Source organism: Hylobates moloch, unplaced genomic scaffold (assembly GCF_009828535.3).
Source record: "Hylobates moloch isolate HMO894 unplaced genomic scaffold, HMol_V3 SCAFFOLD_5, whole genome shotgun sequence".
NCBI classification, from domain to species: domain Eukaryota; kingdom Metazoa; phylum Chordata; class Mammalia; order Primates; family Hylobatidae; genus Hylobates; species Hylobates moloch.
In genome coordinates, this window is record NW_026652280.1 from 141,777,198 (window position 1) to 141,797,956 (window position 20,759).

Here is a 20,759-nt window from a genome sequence, read left to right on the forward strand (position 1 = left end):
TAATTATAATAATACGATGTAATGCTATGTTGACAGTGCTCTTGCTGTATTTTTAATTTGCATTTTTAAATTGCTGTATTATTTGTTATTTTTAAATACTGTTATCTGACATTGGTTAAAACCATGGATGTGGAACCTCTGGTTATGGAGGTTCAGTTGTACTTTTTTTTTTGAGACAGGATCTTGTTTTGTCACCCAGGCTGGAGTGCAGTGGCATGATCATAGTTCACTTCAGCCTCAACCTCCTGGCTTCAAGCAATCCTCTCATCTCAGCCTCCCGAGCAGCTGGGACTACAAGCTTTTACCACCACACTGGCACACAGGGCTAATTTTTTGCTTTTTATTTTTTGTAGAGACAGGGTCTATGTTCCCCAGGCTGGTCTCAAACTCCTGCCCTCAAGTAATCCTCCTGCCTTGGCCTGCCAAAGTTATGTGATCGCAGGTGTGAGCCACAGTGCCTGGCCCAGCTTTTCATTCTGAAAACGTGTATTCTTCAGTCTTGGAGCCTTGATAATTACTTATTTCTTTTCTTTTCTTTTTTTTTTTTTGAGACAGAGTCTCACTCTGTTGCTGAGGCTGGAGTGCAGTGGTATGATCTCTGCAACCTCCACCTCCCAGGCTCAAGCGATTCTCCTGCCTCAGCCTTCCAAGTAGCTGGGATAACAGGTGTCTGCCACCATGCCCAGATAATTTTTGTATTTTTAGTAGAGATGGGGTTTCACAATGTTGGCTAGGCTGGTCTTGAACTCCTGACCTCAAGTGATCTGCCCACCTCGGCCTCCAAAGTGCTGGGATTACAGGCATGAACCACTGTGCCCAGCCCAAATTACTTATTTCTTCTTATTTGTACTACGCTTCTTCTCAAGCACCCTTAAGAATTATTTATTTCATCCCCTCTGTACTGCGTTTTCCAATTTTCTTATCTTTCAGAGTTTTTGCTCTACATTCCTCAATGTTATCTTCTACTAATAGTTTTTTCACTTCTTTCTTATTTCCAATAACTTTTAAAAATCCCCTACCCCTTTTATTGCACCCTGTTGTGGCTTCATCTTCTCTTATTTTTCTGGGGCTATTATGAGAATTTTTAAGTGTTCTCCCTGCAGCATCTGCTTCCTCCATATTCCTTTGTCTGTTGTTTGGGTCCCTTCTTTCTACATTATTGGATTTTTTTCGTTGCTGTCCACGATTAAAAGTAAAAATTAAAAAGTACAAAGAGAGGAAGCTCCAAGTAGATAGCTGGTGCTTTTAACTTTGAATTTCACTGTAGGGTGATCTGGGTGTATGATTTGTCCAGAAAAGCCGATGTCAATATCTTTGCTCAGCCTCTTAGGTTAATCAGATAGCAAGGGGTTTCAGTTTTCAGTAGGCATAAAGCCACTTATTCTCCGTTTTAGGTGGAGTACCCACTCAGCAGAGAATTTATCCCCTCCAGGGAATTCAGCCGGGGTGGGAGCCCGTGGGTGGGAAAGAGGGGCAGCTGCCCAGAGACATGAAGCCGGAAAAAGCATCTAGCGATCAGAGTCCTTGAGCAGGCTTCCACTAATCTCCCCCTTTTCCGATTTACCTCTCATACTCATACTTGCGCTCTCCAGCTTCCAACATTTTGTCGCTGTTATGTCTTTGTCCTTGTGTTTAGGTTGTTACTTGATTTTTAACAGGAGAGTAGGCAAAATTAGATGCTTGAATTCAAACCACGATCTTAACTAAGACCTGATATCCGTAAGTAAAAGTTTTTGGTATTCCAGCTTTCTTTTGAGTAGCAAAAGAAAAACTAAAAGTCTTTTGGCCACTCCAACCATGTTACTCAGTAGGCCCTTCCAAAGACACCCACTTTTCCATTTTAGGGATCCCCTTGTACCTTCAGACTCCACAAGGAGTACCCGACCAGCCACGACAAAACGAGATGCAGACTATTGGGAGGACTATAAACGGTAAGGGTGATACCCATTTGAATCCACGAACGGCCCTCTCGGCGCCGCAGACACTGGCTGTCCCCCAGACTCTCCAGCAGCCACTTAACTTCACCCACCCGCAGCGCCCGGAGACGCTCGAAGCCCGACCTCCCACGCCCGCCCCGGAGCCCCGCCCCTCCCCGCCACTCCCGACCCCTCCCCGCCCCTTCCTGCCCCGACGCGCAGCAGGCCCCGCCCACCCAGGCGGTAGGAACCCACTCCCGCCCCTTCGACCTGCTGCCATGTCCCGGCCGCAGCTTCGACGCTGGCGCCTCCTCTCTAGCCCGCCGCGCGGCGTCCCGGGTCTAGCGCTGCTGGCGCTGCTTGCGCTGCGGCTCGCGGCCGGGACCGCCTGCCCATGCCCGGAGCCTGAGCTTTGCCGCCCGATTCGCCACCATCCAGATTTCGAGGTCAGCGCCTTCCTCTGCTCCTCTAGGTCTGGGCCTCAGGGCACGAAGAGAATTTAGAGAACCGAGCCCTAAGGAGAGGTGCCGTGGGCGCCGAAACCAGCTTTGACCACTCGATGTGGGCCTTCCTGTTTACGGATCCTTCAGTTTATAGATGAGGAAGCTCGGGCTCAGAGAAGTTGAGTAACTCCTCAGACCTCACAGCCTGTAAGTGCCTGCGTAGGCAGGCGAGTGTTCAAACCAGATCTGCCTCCTAAGGCAAGCTCCTTTCATTCCCTGCTGTGCCTCTGCGGAAGCTCTGGGTGTAAAAAGCAAACAAGGTAGGATAATCCATTTCTCGGTTTCCAAGAGAACGAGGATTTCGTTTGAAAGAATCTCAGCACTCCAACAGTACATTAGAATGCAGAGTATTTTGCTTACCTTTAGTTTTCTATACCTGCTGGCCCTTTCCTTTAAAGTACCTCAAAACCACCCATGAAGAGTGGTAAAAAAAATAGCTTTCAGTACATTTTCCTTCTATCTACATAACCATTTGTAAGGCTTCTGGCAACTTTAATCAAACACCTTCTGGAACAATATTAAAACCACCTGACTGCCCACTTCGATGACTGAAAGCAGGAATTGGATGACATCAGGAAGGTCTAAAGGCTTAATCCAAAGAACGATTCTTTTGTAGAAATAGGCATGATTCCTAGTTCTTAATCTAGTACATTAATCTGAGGCAGAACACTTAGATGCCAGTAAAAAAGTATATGTACATGACTTAGAAGAAATAAAAATGGTGAAAGTGTTTATGGAGAACCTGCCTAGTGTGGAAATCTAACATCTTATTAAAAGAAAGATTTCAGACAAAGTAGGATAACCTTTTTTATTTGAGCAAAGAACAACTTATGAATCGGCAGTATTTAAACCAGAAGGGGTTCAGGGAGGTCTGCTTTAGTAGCATGGGCTTTTATAAGCTGAACAGGGAAGCAAAGGAAAATAATTACTTGGTTGGCTATGACTGTTTGCCTTATTTAGCTATGACTTTGGAAAATTCCTAGTTAGAGGTTAGTTGGCAGTTTCTGATAGGTTAAGCTTAAGTTTCCATTCACTGTTGACCTTGGGCTGGAGTTTGCTTAAGCAGGAAATCCAAGGCAGCTGGAGCTGTTTCAGCATAATGGCCTCCCAATTAAAATGTTTTATACAATCTGAGGCCCAGCGCGGTGGTAGAGGCAGTGGGGACAGTAGCTGTAAAAGTTAAACTAGACATTTCTTAATTTTCTCAATCTCTTTTTGAGATTGAGAAGCACTTTGTGAGGCCAAGGTGGGTGGATCACTTGAGGTCAGGAATTCGAGAACAGCCTGGCCAACATGGTGAAACCCCGTCACTACTAAAAATACAAAAATTAGCTGGGCATGGTGGCGGGCACATGTAATCTGAGCTACTTGGGAGGCTGAGGCAGGAGAATCACTTGAACCTGGGAGGTGGAGCGGGAGGTGGAAGGTTGCAGTTAGCCAAGATCACGCCACTGCACTCCAGCCTGGGCGACAGAGGAAGACTATGTCTCGAAAAAGAAAAAAAAAAAAAATCTGAAAGATTTATTGTAGTATCCAATACTTAGTGGGTTAGGCAATATCTGTGGGCACTTTGTAAAGCAACTATTCAAAGAAGCAAAATTATGCTTATTTGTGTATTCATGGTAAATGGTCTTTTTCTCTACTGGCGTTTTCTGTTTTTCAAACACAAAAACTAGACTACATGGCATTTTCCCCTTATATTTTCAATTAGTTCACCCAGCTTTTTTTTTTTTTTAAGGATATCTGTTATATCACAGGCTCTTAGTATTTTTTAAACAAATAGAATAGAATCTTAATTATCAGAACGAAAATAGAAGTTTTGATAGAAATATGAGTCTGAAAACAATGGGCCACTTAATTTCACATTATGAATTTTTATTATTTCAGTGGGCAATTGCTTAGCAGAAAAAATGAGTTATGCGTAATTAATTCTGAAAAGTTAAAAAAAGAGATAAAAAAAATTAAGAAATGCCTGGTTTAACTTTTACAGCTACTGTCCCCACTGCCTCTCCCTCATTCATTCCCCTCACAAGGACCCAGTGATCTCTTTTGTAATGCAAATCCCCTGAATTAAAACTCTAATTGATTCCCACTGATCCCAAGATAAAATACAACATCTTCAGTGGTCTTGGAAGTCCTACTTCATCTTTCCATTCCCGACCTTAAGGGTTTTATCCAGTTCCACATACTTGCAGGATTTCTGTGCTCTACCTACATTGACCTTTTTCAGTTCCAGAATCTCAGAATTCTGCTGAGGTGCAGCGATCTTTGGGCTTTCCCTTCCCTCAGTTGAGAATGCAATCTTTTGTCCGTAGGTACATCTCTTCCATCATTCTGCTGATTTCAGCCCTCTCCGAAAGTGTGTAGTCCTCAGGAAAGTTTTCCTGCTCCATCTGGCTAGCAGGTCCCCTTTATTTGCTGGCATGGCCACCTGTAACCCCTACAGTCCTTAATACCGTTGTAATTAAGTAATTAACTCCTTACTGGACCTAGTCTCTCTCATTAATCTTTATCTTCTTAGAGCCTAGCAAAATAGTCTCCTTGTACCTTATTGGAAATTCAATAAATATTTGCCAAATCAATGAATTAATGCCTTGGAATAAAATAAAAATAATCAGTGAGGCTTCCGTGCTTCTTGAATTAACTGTGGGAAGAAAATATCAGATAAACACATCATCAGGTGCCTTAGAATTTGACCTAGGTACTATTCTAAGAAGCTAGCTTCACCAAACAAACAAACAAAAAACAGTAAATGTAGTATTTATGGCTCCATCTGCAGTAGCCAGAAACTTGAGTATTATCAAACTTCTCTCCTTTGCTTACTCCTTCGATTAGTCACAAAGTCCTGTCAATTTTGCCTCCTTAGGGTCTTCCAGATCTGTTCACTTAACTCCACTGCTCCACAATTTTAGTTGAGGTCACCATCATCTCTTACTTGGATTCTTCCAATAGTTTCTGTATTTTGCCTCCACTTTTGGTCTCTCTTTAATCCTTTCCCCACTGCAGCTGAAAATATTTTTCTAAAATGCATACGTTCTCCTTTTAAAAATGCTTTTATTCTCTCCCTTTACCTCAGGATAAACAAGGTAGTACTAACTTCTCAACAGAGCTTATGAGGCCTTTCATGATTTAATCCATGCCTACCACTCTCTGGTCCTTCACTAATGCTCTCCCCCCAAATTCTAGACGTCGGCCATACTAAATATTTAGTTACGCAACCACTATGTTGTCTCTGCCTCCAGGCCTTGGCACTTGCCACTCTTCCTTCCTGGCCCATCCTTCCCCTCTTTCCCAGCCTGGCTAATTACCCCTGCCACCAATTATATTGGGACCCCTATGTCTTATTCACTTGTGCTCTCACTGCCACCATAGTGTTTGGTGTATGGTGATGTTTGATGAACAGTATTTTGGACAGTCAGCATAATATTCTTGGTTTAAATGATGGTGCTTATCCTTGTTCTGGCAGGTCTTTGTGTTTGATGTTGGACAGAAAACTTGGAAATCTTATGATTGGTCACAGATTACAACTGTGGCAACATTTGGAAAATATGACTCAGAACTTATGTGCTACGCTCATTCAAAAGGAGCCAGAGTAGTACTTAAAGGTATGTTGTTTTCAGATCTATGTGTCCAGCAATTGGGAAATTTATCTGTATCACTTGCTATAGTCCTGACTTTCCAAAAAATTCCTTTTATGTTTATCTGTTTTTGTTAGGATCCTATAATTAATCTTAGATACTGTATAATTCATTTCACAAACACAGATCTTTTTAAAAGAATTAAACCACTGTATGGTTTTGAGCAAATTGTAACTGCCAAATTAGCCTGATGACCTTTACTTAATCATAGTTCACAATTTCTGCTTCTAACTTCAGAATAATTTTACTAATGATTTATAATGGTTATTTTGGAGATTCATGAGTAATGGCTTTCTGTTACTTTGGTATATTCTTTCTCCATTTGGAAAACTTCAGTTAAGGGCTTAGTCTTCCAAAATAATGAAATGTTTTTGCATACATGTTCAAAAGATATATACTTCTTCCACAGGAGATGTATCCTTAAAGGATATCATTGATCCAGCTTTCAGAGCATCCTGGATAGCTCAAAAACTTAATTTGGCCAAGACACAATATATGGATGGAATTAATATAGATATAGAGCAAGAAGTTAATTGTTTATCACCTGAATATGATGCATTAACTGCTTTAGTCAAAGAAACTACAGACTCTTTCCATCGTGAAATTGAGGGATCACAGGTAAAAACTCATTTATTTTTTGGAAACCTCGTATTTTCCATATCAGAATATACTCATGAGGGTATAACTAATATAATCTTAGTTTTATAGTAATGCAATGGGAAAGAGTTTCAGCACTTATTTCCTAAAAAATTTTTCTGGAGCCTTTGATGTTCTTATTTAAGGAATTTTAAAGCACTAAATCTATTCTCTATTCACATCAAAATACAACACTGGGATTACCCCACTACTTGCCTTGTAGCACAGTTAGAAGTGTTAGGCAATGGGAGAACAAAAATCAAGGGGGGCCTAACCAGCTTTTACCAATGCAGGACAGAAACAACCCAGGAGTAGAGGTAGTTCTGGGGAAGTGTATCACTTGCTCCACAGTCTCTGAATTACTTGCACCCAAGGCCCAGTAAAACTTAAAGGACTAACTACACAGAACTGTGACAGCTATGACAATAGGCATGTGCTTCCTCACTGCCATAATGAACATGATTAGAGCAGAAGGTAACAACACAAGCAATCTTGCCAGACAACAGATGGGTAACAGAGGATAATGTGAACCCAGATCAGTGATCCTCAAACCTGGCCACATATCAAGATAACCATAGGTCTTAAGAAAAAGTAAACATGTGTTTACTTTTACACACACATGCACACTGTGAACTCACTCCCAGAAATGATTTTTCAAAAGGTTTTGGGTAATCCCAGAGCCCACAATTTTAAAAAAGTTTCATTGGTGATTATAGTTAAGAAGTAATAGGCTAGACAATCAGTTTTTTTGAAGACAGGGTGCAGCTCCTTAATATCTAACAGAATGTTTAAAAATGTATTCCAGTATAGAGCATTATGAGTATTATAAACCACTGATTCCTAAACCTGTCTCAGAATTACCTGAGAGTGCTTGTTTAAAATATCCTGAGTGTATTAGTTTGTTCTCACATTGCTATAAAGAAATACCTGAGACTGGGTAATTTATAGAGACAATAGGTTTAATTGGCTCACAGTTCTGCAGGCTATACAGGAAGCATAATGCTGACATCTGCTTGGCTTCTGGGAGGCCTCAGGAAAACTTACAGTCATGGTGGAAGGCAAAGCGGGATCAGCACTTCAAACAGCCGGAGAAGGAGAAAGAGAGAGAGTGGGGAGGTGCCACACACTTTGAAACAATCAGATCTCGTGAGGACTCTATCACGAGAACAGCACTGGAGGGGGAAATCTGCCCCTGTAATCCAGTTACCTCCTACCAGGCCCTGCCTCCAACATTGGGGATTACTATTCAACATGAGATTTGGGCGGGGACACAGATCCAAACCATATCACTGAGACTGACTCAGTAGGTCTGGGATAGAGCTTAGAGAACTGTATTTTTGCCAAGTGTTCTAGGTGATTCTGCTAGAGTTGGTCTTCATGAATTTGAAAATTACAGGTAAAATAATTTGAGAATTATTGGTAAAATAATAAGCAATATGAGGACTGACATTTCTGTGGTTTTATGCAAATAGGGAAGATCTGTCAGTATGGAATTCAACTTGTCAGGAGAGTACAATGTAGATTAAGAATAGCAAATACCTGGCATACAGGCCACAATACCCCTTCTTCTCCTCACACATTTTGGCCTCAGAAACTTTTCCTTCATCCTCTATGGTCATTACTAATAGGTTAAAATTGATGTGTGGAATATATGGGAAACAACCTATTTGACAATCCTGATTAAGCTGCAGTGAAAGAGCAGAGAGGAAGACATTGAGCAAAATCCTTGCAGTAGGAATATCTCTTTCTATCTCTTGAGAGGTGAGGAGAACAATTTGGGCTGTATGTCAAGTTCATGTTAGGTGAATTAGTGGGAGGGACAGTTGCAAAGGTAGGCCAGATTGTGGAAGATCCAGAATGTCAGGCTGAGGACTGTGCATTTTATTCTGTGTGTAATGGGTTATGTGTGTAAAATAGTGTTTGGGGAAACTATTCTGTAGGAGTATCTAAAACTAGAAGAGAAAGGAAGATCAGTAAGGACTACTAACTGAACAATACAGTATCAAGGGATTTAGTTTGGATTTGGATGATGACATAATCCTAAATCAGCAGGTGTACAATACATACATATTAAATGAATTAATTAATGGAAAGGAAGGGGCAGAACAACTGTGAGATGCCACCCAAAGGGAGGAGACATGAGGTTAGATTTTGGAAGTAAGGGAAGAAAGAATCAGAAAATGGCCTCAAAGTTTTTAAACTGGTAACCAACAAAAAATGACTAGATAATCTAGAGGGGGGAATGAGTTTTGGGGATAAGATAATAACTTTAGTTTACAGAATTGTGGTCACAGAATTAAAGAGCTACAAATAAATGCCTTTCTTTCTACACTCTCATTTTTATAGGTGAGAAAAATTCAGATGCTTTAATTGACAGCAGTGATACAGACCTAATTATAAGACAGCTGACACTAGCACCCAAATCTTTTGCTTTCTTGTCTAATATAATAATAGTACCATCTCAAAAATATGAGATTAACTGTGAGAGAAAATCCTGGTGAAAATACTCTTACAAAATGGATTTGAAATTTACTTGTGCAGATGTAGTCATTTATTTTTCTCTATTACTATAATACACCTCTCATTTTATAATAGGAGGCAGTGACAAAATAGGAACAAATATGTAATAATTTTACTTCATAACTTATTTTGTTGGAAAACTACTGAGCAAAGCTTATAATTGTAAAGTGCTAATACTCAGGGAATTATAAAGAGAACTTTGAAGAAGTCCTAAAAAGAGTTTTGCTAGAATAAATTGTTCAAAGTATAAAAATGTTACCTAAAGTATCTCAGTTTTTAAAATAAACAGTGTTTATTGAGTGCCTAATTAAGGGGGGAAAACAACCTTTAATGAAGTTTTAGAACATTTGTACACATATAAAATAAGGCTAATTAATATTTGGTTAAGGCAATAAACACAAAGAGACACACTCTTGTTGAAGGCTGGCTCACTATTCAAAATGAAAGATAAGGCTGGGTGTGGTGGCTGACGCCTGTAAGCACTTTGGGAGGCTGAGGCCGGCAGATCAGCTGAGGTCAGGAGTTCAAGACCAGCCTGGGCAACATGGTGAAACCCTGTCTCTACTAAGAATACAAAAAAATTAGCTGGGCGTGGTGGCGCATGCCTGTAATCCCAGCTATGTGGGAGGCTGAGGCAGGAGAATCACTTGAACCCAGGAGGCAGAGGTTGCAGTGAGCTGAGATTGCACCACTGCACTCCACCTTGGGTGACAGAGCGAGACTCCATCCCCCCCAAAAAAGAAAAATAATACTCAACATTTATTTGAATATTTCCATAAAATAAGATCATTTAAATGATTTATTCAACATTTTGACTTGATTAATCTATACCCGTGGACCATAAGACACCACTATTGTCTAACTGTAATATTGGGCCAAATCTACCATATAAGGTGATTGTGAATCAGGGGCTGAAACTCGCAACCCAGTCAGGTTGTGCCAACAGGTGACATATTTAACCTGCACAATATTTTAAAAACTTTTGTATTTGAATTCTTTTAGTGTGCCTTTACGCTCTAGTTGCTCAGGGGCATCACCATACCCTGTTGTCATTATACCTGCTTCTTTTAATCAGCTGAGGTGCCAGCCTAGCGTTTGAAGACATTTTGAGTTTGAAGGCCATCTTCTATATAGTGTCTTGCTCCTGGTCATTGTATGTCCAAATATATGTCTGACTCAGTCAAGTGTAAGCAAAAAATATTTCTTAGAATGGTTCAAGTTCTATGTGTGTCAAACCCTACATTCATATACTGTAAGCAGTTCCTTTTCCTTGTGTAGTATAAGGTAAAAAATATATATAATTTTAAAAATCTGACATAATATGCATACTTGATCATGTTACATAAAATAGTAAGATTTTTTTTCCACAGGTAACCTTTGACGTAGCTTGGTCTCCAAAGAACATAGACAGAAGATGCTATAATTATACTGGAATCGCAGATGCTTGTGACTTCCTCTTTGTGATGTCTTATGATGAACAAAGTCAGATCTGGTCAGAATGTATTGCAGCAGCCAATGCTCCCTATAATCAGACATTAACTGGTAAGACTCTAAACGTGATCATTTATTAATAATATTAATATTCTATAAATTAAAATATTAAGATGTTTTTAGTATTTCTAGGTTATTTGTATACGTTTTTCAATTGTAAGGCTTGCTTCAAACATGTAAAAATCACTTAATTGAAAGCTTTAAAGTTTACAAAAAGTTTTAAAGTTTTGATTTTCACTTAATTCTTCCAACAATCTTGTGGTATAGGTATATTTCTAGATGAGATTAAAAGAATTAACTGCTCATGATTGCATAACGATTAAGTATTATACAGTTGGTGCTTAATCAGGTATTCTCATTTCTGGTCCGATATTCTTGTCATGAAATCACATGCTTATTTAGAATTGGACAGGAAATTTTTGTTGAAATAAGCAGTGTTAAATAATAGCAAAGATAGTTATGGTTGGGCACCTTCATTGCATGATTAACAGGATAGGCATTAGCTTCTTTTAGTATCTGTGATAAATTAAAAATTATATTCTTATTAGAATTTGAGTACTTTTGACCTGTCATTCATATGATGTAGTCTTTGCATTATCCTCTTCAAAGTTTGGATTGGTTTGTATTCCATCAGTCAACTAAATAAAAGATTGTTTGCTCTTTTGTTTTTTTTATTTTTATTTTTTTGAGCAGGGTCTCACTCCATCACCCAGGCTGGAGTGCAGTGGCATGATCAGGGCTCACTGCAGCCTCAACCTCACAAGCTCAGCCTTAGCCTCCTGAGTAGCTGGGACTACGGGTGCATGCCACCATGCCCAGCTAATATTTTCATTTTTTGCTTTTTTTGAGACAGAGTCTTGCTTTGTTGCCCAGGCTGGAGTGCAGTGGCACTATGATGGCCCACTGTAACCTCGACCTCCTGGGCTTAAGTGATCCCCCAACCTCAGCCCCCTGAGTAGCTGGGTATACAGGCATGCACCACCATGCCCAGCTAATTTAAAAAAGATTTTTTTTTTTAAGGAAATGGAGTCATACTATGTTGCTCAGACTGGCCTCAAGTGATGCTCCCACCTCAGCCTCCCAACGAGCTTCAATTACAGGCATGAGCCATTGTGCCTAGCCACATACCTATTTAAAGTTGAAAAATAACTTATTCTGTTAAAATTACAAAGTAATTATTAATTGAGGGTTCCCAAACTGTGTTTCAGGAAAGACATTATAATTATGTTCTATCAATAAAAGGTTTAAGCCTTGGGAGGCTGAGGTGGGAAGATCACTTGAGGCCAGGAGTTCAGGCCAGCCTGAGCAACATAGTGATACTTTGTATCATAAATAAATAAAAAAACAAACTAAATAAACCAATATGTTTCGGAACTGATGCATAACCCACCCTATTTTTGGTTATTTAATAGTACATAATAACATTAAAGGCTCTAAAAAGTAATGAAGTTATTTAGCTGAACATTCTAGGTAATCTGCGAACATGTCTTGGTGGAAAAACATGTTTTGCAGCATTGGGCAAGAAAAGGACTGATAGTTCCAGGGATTTGTTCATTTTTCTCTTTGTTTCCTCCAACTATAGATGACACATTTCTTATCCCCAGCTTACTTACAGAATATTTGCAAAACATGGAACACTTGTACTTTCTAAGAAACTCTGAGACCATCACTGCTAGAAAGTTAAGATTTATAAAACTTTTTTGAAACTTTAGAATCTAGAGTATCAAGTATATCATGTCTTAGAATAGATACAATTAGCATACTTTCCTGAAATGTGTCATTCTTCCTAGAGTTAGATTTTGTGAATATTTTATTTCAATATGATCTTAATTGTTTTGAATGCTTTCTCTTATTCAAAGAGAAATGGCTTAGAAAGCAAGATATAGAATTTATGGTTCTTAAGGGATGTTTTATAACATCATATTAAACACTATTAGTGCTTTTTATAAAGTACTTGTTTTTACAAACAGATTCTGAACGGTTGCATAGCTTGTATGAACATATTGACATATGAAGAGAAACAAATATGCTTTTTCTCTCCCTGCTTGGCTAGGATATAATGACTACATCAAGATGAGCATTAATCCTAAGAAACTTGTAATGGGTGTTCCTTGGTATGGTTATGATTATACCTGCCTGAATCTGTCTGAGGTAGGAACAGTCATTTGTTACATAATTTTTATTCTCTATTATATTTTTTAGAGTCTCTCTGTTTTCATTAGAAATATATAAACTTTAGAATTTCTGAAATATAGTTTGAGATAAAAATTATTTATTTTTACTTAATTCTGTGAAAGCTTATGATTATCATACATTTTCATTTAATAATGAAATTTATTTTAACCTTTATTCTGTATAGTCAGGTTATCTATGGTATATGTTCTATTTCTAAATAATTTATATATTTTTTGTTTGGCTTTTAAGAATTGCATAATTGATAATCTGTAACGTGAGCACTTTGGCATTTCTAGGATCATGTTTGTACCATTGCAAAAGTCCCTTTCCGGGGGGCTCCTTGTAGTGACGCTGCAGGACGTCAGGTGCCCTACAAAACGATCATGAAGCAAATAAATAGTTCTATTTCTGGAAACCTATGGGATAAAGATCAACAGGCTCCTTATTATAACTATAAAGTAAGACTTTTCGTAAGTTATGAGCATTTATTCTATTAGTTTTCATAATTATTTTCATAATTAGATGTTTGATATCAAGAATTTCTATCAGTTTTCTTTTAGGGCATAACATGCAGACTGCTATTCACATGAGTAAACTTGTCTTTGAATCTGTAATCAGGAACTTCAGTTCCCTGGCGAGCAATTGGAGTTTTGCTAATAGTGAATCTACTCTGCTTGGGCCACTTGTCATTTAGATGATGCCATAAAAATGTGCATATCACAAACAGGATTTCTGTAACAGTTGACAATTATGTTAGGATGACTGTTGATTGTGAACGGGTTTTGGGCCAAAATAGGTTACTATCTCTGAAAGCTTCCATTTCAAAGTGGCCTACAGATCCTGATGAGACTCTTACATAGGGAGGAATGAGGCTGAGAACAGAAGAGGTGTCATAATCGACTTTACAGTGGAAAAACTATCATTTTCAATTTATTTTATAATTAAATTGTAAAGCAATGTCAAAACTTACAAAAATATTGCATAAAGGAAACCTGAAGAAATACTCTAAATGATTAGCGGTTCTGTCAAGTAGTGTTTAATAGGAATTGCTATACCAAAATGGCAAAGAAAAGTTATAGTTTTCATAATTTACCTTTAGCATTATAAAGGCTCTTCCACAGCTGAAAAATCTAATTACAAATCCTCTTTGAATTTATTTCAGATTATGTTACTTTAAAAGGAGTACTAAAATGATATGAGTGAATTTCAGCAAGAATTTATATTCTTAATTAATGGTCTGGTACCCATTTATAAAAAGATGACTGCAAACACATTACATGTCATAAATTATAATTGATATACATGTGTATGCTTCCACAGAGAGCTTTAGTGTAGCGCTTTCTAAACTTTGGAACTGAAAGTATATACCTATTAGTGAAACTAGAGTGTACTGTAATCTTATCTTTCCTAAACAGTATTTATCTTAGTCTGTCCTGGGAACTGTTAATAGTACACATACAGATGCACATGTGTGCAAAATATACACACGTGTGCCATGGCCAAATATATTTAGAAAAACACTATATACTGTACGCCCCTCTTGGAGATTTATAACAACGATTATATTAATGGGTTTGAGAAGTGCCATAATACATAAGGCAGTTTAATTGTTTGACATAGAATCTTGTTTCACAACATTCTTAGAAACATGCAGTTCTTAGAAACAGTGTTTCATGGATATAGTTTGTTAAAAGTTATGGTAACCAATTACATATACAGGCATACCTTAGAGATATTGCAGGGTCAGTTCTAGACCACCACAATAAAGTAAATATAGCAATAAAGCAAGTGACATGAATTTTTTGTTTCCCCATGCATATAAAAGTTATGTTTATACTATAGTGTAGTCTGTTAAGTGTGTAATAGCATTATGTCTAAAAAAAGTACATACCTTAATTTAAAAACACTTTGTTGCTAAAAAAATGATAACGATCACCTGAGCCTTTAGCAAGTTATAACCTGCTTGCTGGAAGAGTGTCTTGCCTTCACATTGATGGCTGCTGACTGATCAGGGTGGTGGTTGCTGAAGGTTGGGGTGGCTATGGCAATTTCTTAAAATAAGACAACAGTGAAGTTTGCCATATCAATTGACTCTTCCTTTCACGAAAGATTTCTGTGTAAAATGTGATGCTATTTGATTGCATTTTACCCACAGTAGAACTTTCAAAATTGGAGTCAATCCTATCAAACCCTGCTGCTGCTTTATTAATAAGTTTATAGAATATTCTAAATCCTTTGCTGTTATTTGAACAATGTTCATAGCATTTTACCAGGAATAGATTCCATTCTCAAGAAACCACTTTCTTTGCGTATTCATAAGAAGTAGCTCCTCATCTATTCAAATTTTATCATGAGATTGTAGCAATTTAGTCACATATTTAGGATTCACCTCCAATTCTAATTCTCTTGCTGTTTCCACTACCTCTGCAGTTACTTCCTTCACTGAAGCCTTAAACCCCTCAGTGTCATCCATGAGGGTTATAACCCACTTCTTCCAAACTCCTGTTAATGTTGATATTTTGACCTCTTCCCATACATGAATCATGAATGTTCTTAATGGCATCTAGAATGGTGAGTCCTTTCCTGAAAGCTTTCAGTTTACTTTGTCCAGATCCATGAAGGGAGTTACTGTCTTTGGCAGTTACAGCCTTACAAAATCTATTTCTTAATTAATAAGAGTTAAAAGTTGAAATTACTCCTTGTTCCTTGGGCTGCAAAATGGATGTTGTGTTAGCAGGCATGAAAATAACACTCATCTTGTGTTCTCCATCAGAGCTCTTGGGTGACCAAGTGCATTGTCAATGAGCAGTAATATTTTAAAAGAAATCTCTTTTTTTTTCTGAGTAGTACATCTCAACAATGGGCTTAAGATATTCAGTAAACAGATGTGCTGTGAGCCAGGCTTTGTTATTCCATTTATAGATCACAGGCAGAGTCAATTTAGCATAATTCTTAAGTGCCCTAGGACTTTTGGAATGGTAAATGAACACTGGCCTCAACTTAAAGTTACCACCCTCATTAGTCCCTAACAAGAGGATCAGCCTGTACTTTGAGCTTTAAAGCCAGGTATTGACTTCTCCTGTCTAGCTAGCAAAGTCTTAAATAGCATCATCTTCTTCCAGTATAAGATTTATTTGAAGAAAGGGATCTCTGCCTTTTAAAATGTGTTTGATTATAATTTTACCCGACATGGGAGGTTTCAGAATGAAAACCCAAAGATACAGGAAAAACTGTCCATTTTTGTGCTTAGGTTGAACGAAGTATGGACAGCTATGTAGAACTGTGATCAGAATAAAGGGCATGAGCTAATGCAGATGGACCGAGTGGGAAAACTCAGCAAGGTCTGTTTGGATTTTTCTTGGCCTCTCTCTGGGAAGGATTTCTTCTCATGGGTATGGGGTAGGACCTCTCTGGAATGAGTGTCTTAATATCTTTATGGCCAGCTATTACACAGAAAGGTGGTGGTGGTGGGAAAGGTTAGAGTAACATTTTTAGACTTTATGGCTGGTTTTGGGGAAAAGAGGCTCTGGTTTCTATGACCCATTTTAGGGAAGAGGGATTCTTGTTTCTTCCTTCCTTTTTTTTTTTTTGGACAGTCTTGCTCTGTCGCCCAGGCTTTAGTGCAGTGGCACCCTCTGGGTTCACTGCACCCTCTGCCTCCTGGGTTCAAGCAATTCTACTCCTCAGCTTCCCACATAGCTGGGATTACAGGTGCCCACTATTAAGCCAGGCTAATTTTTATATTTTTAGTAGAGATGGGGTTTCACTATGTAGGCCAGGCTGGTCTCAAACTCCTGACCTCAAATGATCCACCTGCCTTGGCCTCCCAAAGGCCTGCGATTACACGCATGGGCCACCGCACCCTGCCAACACATTGTTTAAGGTCTTAGAATTCAGGAAACATTTTGGTGAGCCTTGAAGGCTATTTAATGTCACTTTAGAAAACAATCTAATTATAACTGTTTTCTTCCTCTTTTTTATTCATTGCAAAATTCCCATTGTAAGGTTATTGTCTAATTTCAATATCGTTATTAAGTCTTTTTTTTTTTTTTTTTTTTTTGAGATGGAGTATCACTCCGTGACCCAGGCTGGAGTGCAGTGGCATAATCTCAGCTCACTGCAACCTCCGCTCACTGCAACCTCTGCCTCCCGGGTGTAAGCGAGTCTTGTGCCTTAGCCTCCCAAGTAGCTGGGGTTACAGGGATGCCCTACCATGCCTGGCTAATTTTTTGTATTTTTAGTAGAGATGGGGTTTCACCATGTTGGCCAGGCTGGTCTGAAACTCCTGACTTCAAGTGATCCTCCCACCTTGGCCTTCCGAAGTGTTGGCATTACAGGTGTGAGCTACTGCACCCAGCCAAATATTGTTATTAAGTCTTATATGGGCAGTTCATGGTGCCCACAAACAATCGCAATAGTAGCATCAAAGACCACTGATTGCAGATCACCATAACAGATATAATAATAATGAAAAAGTTTGGAATATTTTAAGAATTGCCAAAATGTGACACAGAGACACAAAATGAGCACTTGCTGTTGGAAAAATGGCACCAATAGACTTGTTCAACAGAGTTGCCATAAACCTTCAATTTGCAAAATATTTAATATCTGCAAAGCACAATAAAGCAAAGTACAATAAAATGAGGTATGCCTGTAATTTAAAAATATATAACATAGAATCTTAGGACAGTATATACTACCATATACTGTTTCTTTGTAATCCTGACTTTAGTAATCTGTTGTTTTTTCCTTAATGAATGTGAAAATGCAGGAACACATTCTTCTTTTTTTTTAGACGAGGTTTTGCTCTGTCACCCAGGATGGAGTGCAGTGACACAATCTTGCTCACTGCAGCCTTGACCTCCCGGGCTCAAGCAATCCTCCTGCCTCAGCCTACCAAGTAGCTAGGACCATAGGCATGTGCCATCATGCCTGGCTGATTTTTTTACTTTTTGTAGAGACGGGGTCTTTCTATATTGCCCAGGCTGGTCTTGAACTCCTGGCCTTAAGTGATTCTCCCACTTTGGCCTCCCAAAATGCTGGGATTACAGGTGTGTGCCATTGTACTTGGCCTCTTTTTTTTTTTTAATTAAAAAAAAGTTTAATGGCAGGTAAAAATTATCTGTATTTATGGTGTAGAAGATGATGTTTTGATATATCTATATGTTGTAAAATGGCTAAATCAAGTTATTTAACATATGTATTACCTCACATACCATTTTTTAAATGGTAAGAACACTTAAAATCCATTCTCTTAGGAATTTTCAACATAATACATTGTTATTAACTATAGTCACCACGGGATACAGTAGATTTCTTGTATTTATTGTTCCTGTCTAATTGAAAATTTGTGTCCTTTGAAACATCTATTCTTCCCACCCCCAGCCTCTGGTAACCACCTTTTTACTCTGTTTCTATGAAGAAACACATTCTTTAAGGTCTTAGAATTCAGGAAACATTTTGGTGAGCATTGAAGGCCATTTAATGCCACTTTAGAAAAAAATCTAGTTATAACTGTTTCCTTTCTGGGTGTCATGGGTGACTTGGCACTACAACCCCCCCGGTTCACCCATTCTCTGCCTCCACCTCCAATACTGGACTACAGGCATTCTTTTGTATTTTTTTTAATAGAGACGGGGTTTCACCGTGTTAGCCAGGATAGTCTCGATCTCCTGACCTCATGATCTGCCCACCTCAGCCTCCCAAAGGGCTGGGATTACAGGTGTGAACCACTGTGCCCGGCCTCCTTCCTCTTTTTTTTTTTTTTTTTGAGATGGAGTTTTGTTCTTTTCGCCCAGGCTGGAGTACAGTGGCACGATCTTGGCTCACTGTACCCTCTGCCTCCTGGGTTCAAGCAATTCTCCTGCCTCAGCCTCCCGAGTAGCTGGGATTACAGGCATACAACACCACACCCAGCTAATTTTTGTATTTGTAGTAGAGAGGGGGTTTCACCATGTTGGCCAGGCTGGTCTCGAACTCCTGACCTCAGGTGATTCACCCATCTTGGCCTCCCAAAGTGCTGGGATTACAGGCATAAGCCACCACACCTGGCCCCCTCTTTTTTATTAATTGCAAAATTCTATAGCAACATGAATCAAGTTTCTGTTTTGTTTCAAGAGAATCACTCTATTGGGCTGTTTCAGCAATAGCAGCTCATCTTGGACTCAATATTCTAGAAAGCAAATATGCCTTAACCATGCATAAATTAGTCTTACATGTGCTTAGTTTTGTCCTTTGATCCTTTACAATTTTGAGACATTTGAATTTCTTAATAATATCAAAAAGGCTCAAAGTACTAGCTAGAATGATGGCAAAATTCAAAGGTATATGTCTTTGGGTTTGCCCCTGAATCTTCAATAATCTGTCATATTTAAGTACAAGTTCTACAAGTTGCCTTTTAATTGAATCACAACTATTACTAGAGCATGCATGGCTTTGTCTAGTTCTAAAAATGTTAAAGAATGGAATATAAGATATAGACTGAGATATGCTTGATTACAATTAGTCTACTACATTTAAATATGCCACAGTGTATTCATTTACCAGGTGAATTATTTTCAAATAATTTTCACAATGGTCTTTTTTTTTTTTTTTTTTGAGCCAGAGTCTTGCTGTGTCTCCAGGCTGGAGTGCAGTGGCGTGATCTCAGCTCACTGCAACCTCCATCTCCCGGGTTCAAGCAATTCTCCTGCCTCAGCTTCCAGAGTAGCTGTGACCACAGGCATGCACCACCAAGCCCTGCTAATTTTTTTGTATTTTTAGTAGAGATGGAGTTTCATCACATGTTGGCCAGGATGCTCTTGATCTCTCAACCTCATGATCTGCCTGCCTCGGCCTCCCAAAGTGTTGGTATTACAGGCATGAGCCACTGCGCCTGGCCCCAAAGTGGTCATCTTAAGAGACTATTCTAATTCCTGGAGTGCTGCTGTAAATATTACTGGCATTAATTCAGAAATGCCTTTAAGGAGTTTCCTAGATGTATATAAAAATAAGTAAATTATTTTTAGTCACAGTTCTTTCTATTTTTTTATCTCCTATCTTGTACTTTGTCTTAGATCTGCTCCCTTCCCTTTTCTTTTGTCTCTTATCCAATAGCTCATGTGCCTCCTGAGAGAGACTGTGGTAGTACTAGATAGAGGTAGTTGATTCTAGGTAGAAGGACTTTTTAGGGTGGAAGGTGAGCATAAGACCAGAATCTAATTTATGGCTCATAATCAGGTGTGTGTTAAGTCACCAATGAAGTGCAGACCTAACAGACTCTGAGAATGAATCTGTAAGACCTAGAAAAGGATGTACTTTTCTCCTCCATTGCCATTACCTTTTGATTTGGCTGATTCATCATAAACAAAATCTTCTGTAGAGCTCCTAGCTAGGCACACTTCCAGCAACTACAGAGAATACAAAAAAGCACATAAGCTGGTTTTAGAGGACCAGAGCATTGATTCTCCTTAACTTTCGTTGCATACCAGCATTAGCTAATGAAACATTAAAACACAAAACAAATATATGCCCTAGTAATAACCCTGGAGAATTTGGATTCAATAGGTTTCATGTGGTGTGGGACCCAGGAATCTGTATTTTAAAAGCTCCACAAGTGATTCAGATGTACATCTTGGCTAATAATCACTGGCTAAGGGCAAGGAAAGAATCTTAGGACATGAAAAGGAGCTCAAGTAGAATCTATTAGGAGGCTCGTTTTTGTAATCTTTGCCATTGTTAAAAGTGCCATAAGCAATAATACCTAGAAAGTACAGATGTCCTTTGATCATTTTTATGATTGTATTGTGTCCTAATAAACCCATAAACATATAAGTTGAAAATGAACGAAATACCCCGATAAATCCATCGTAAAGTCTAAAAATTATAAGTTGAACCATTGT

The 20,759-nt window shown here is 38.8% G+C and overlaps 2 protein-coding genes across 5 annotated transcripts in view; one reads left to right on the forward strand and one right to left on the reverse strand.

Moving 5' to 3' along the window:
* Positions 1-2,162: 2,162 nt before the first annotated feature.
* Positions 2,163-20,759, forward strand: part of CTBS (chitobiase) — a 28,410-nt gene continuing 9,813 nt past the window's right edge. For 2 of the 4 annotated variants that reach the window (XM_032155488.2, XM_032155487.2), the window contains exons 1-6: positions 2,163-2,362; positions 5,886-6,024; positions 6,467-6,675; positions 10,584-10,755; positions 12,758-12,855; positions 13,176-13,337. In XM_032155488.2, coding sequence (XP_032011379.1) covers positions 2,195-2,362; positions 5,886-6,024; positions 6,467-6,675; positions 10,584-10,755; positions 12,758-12,855; positions 13,176-13,337 — 948 coding nt within the window. In that variant the 5' untranslated portion in view covers positions 2,163-2,194. Of the gene's footprint in view, positions 2,363-5,885; positions 6,025-6,466; positions 6,676-10,583; positions 10,756-12,757; positions 12,856-13,175; positions 13,350-15,309; positions 15,451-20,759 lie in introns of all 4 variants that reach the window. The other 2 variants (XR_004248360.2, XM_032155486.2) reach the window with 2 other exon arrangements.
* The window catches only part of SPATA1 (spermatogenesis associated 1), a 63,002-nt gene continuing 51,725 nt past the window's right edge, over positions 9,483-20,759 (reverse strand). Inside the window, exons 14-15 of the mRNA XM_058439631.1 lie at positions 20,198-20,267; positions 9,483-10,735 (exon numbers count right to left, since the gene is read on the reverse strand). The gene's annotated coding sequence lies outside the window, so the exon portion shown is untranslated. The remainder of the gene's footprint in view (positions 10,736-20,197; positions 20,268-20,759) is intronic.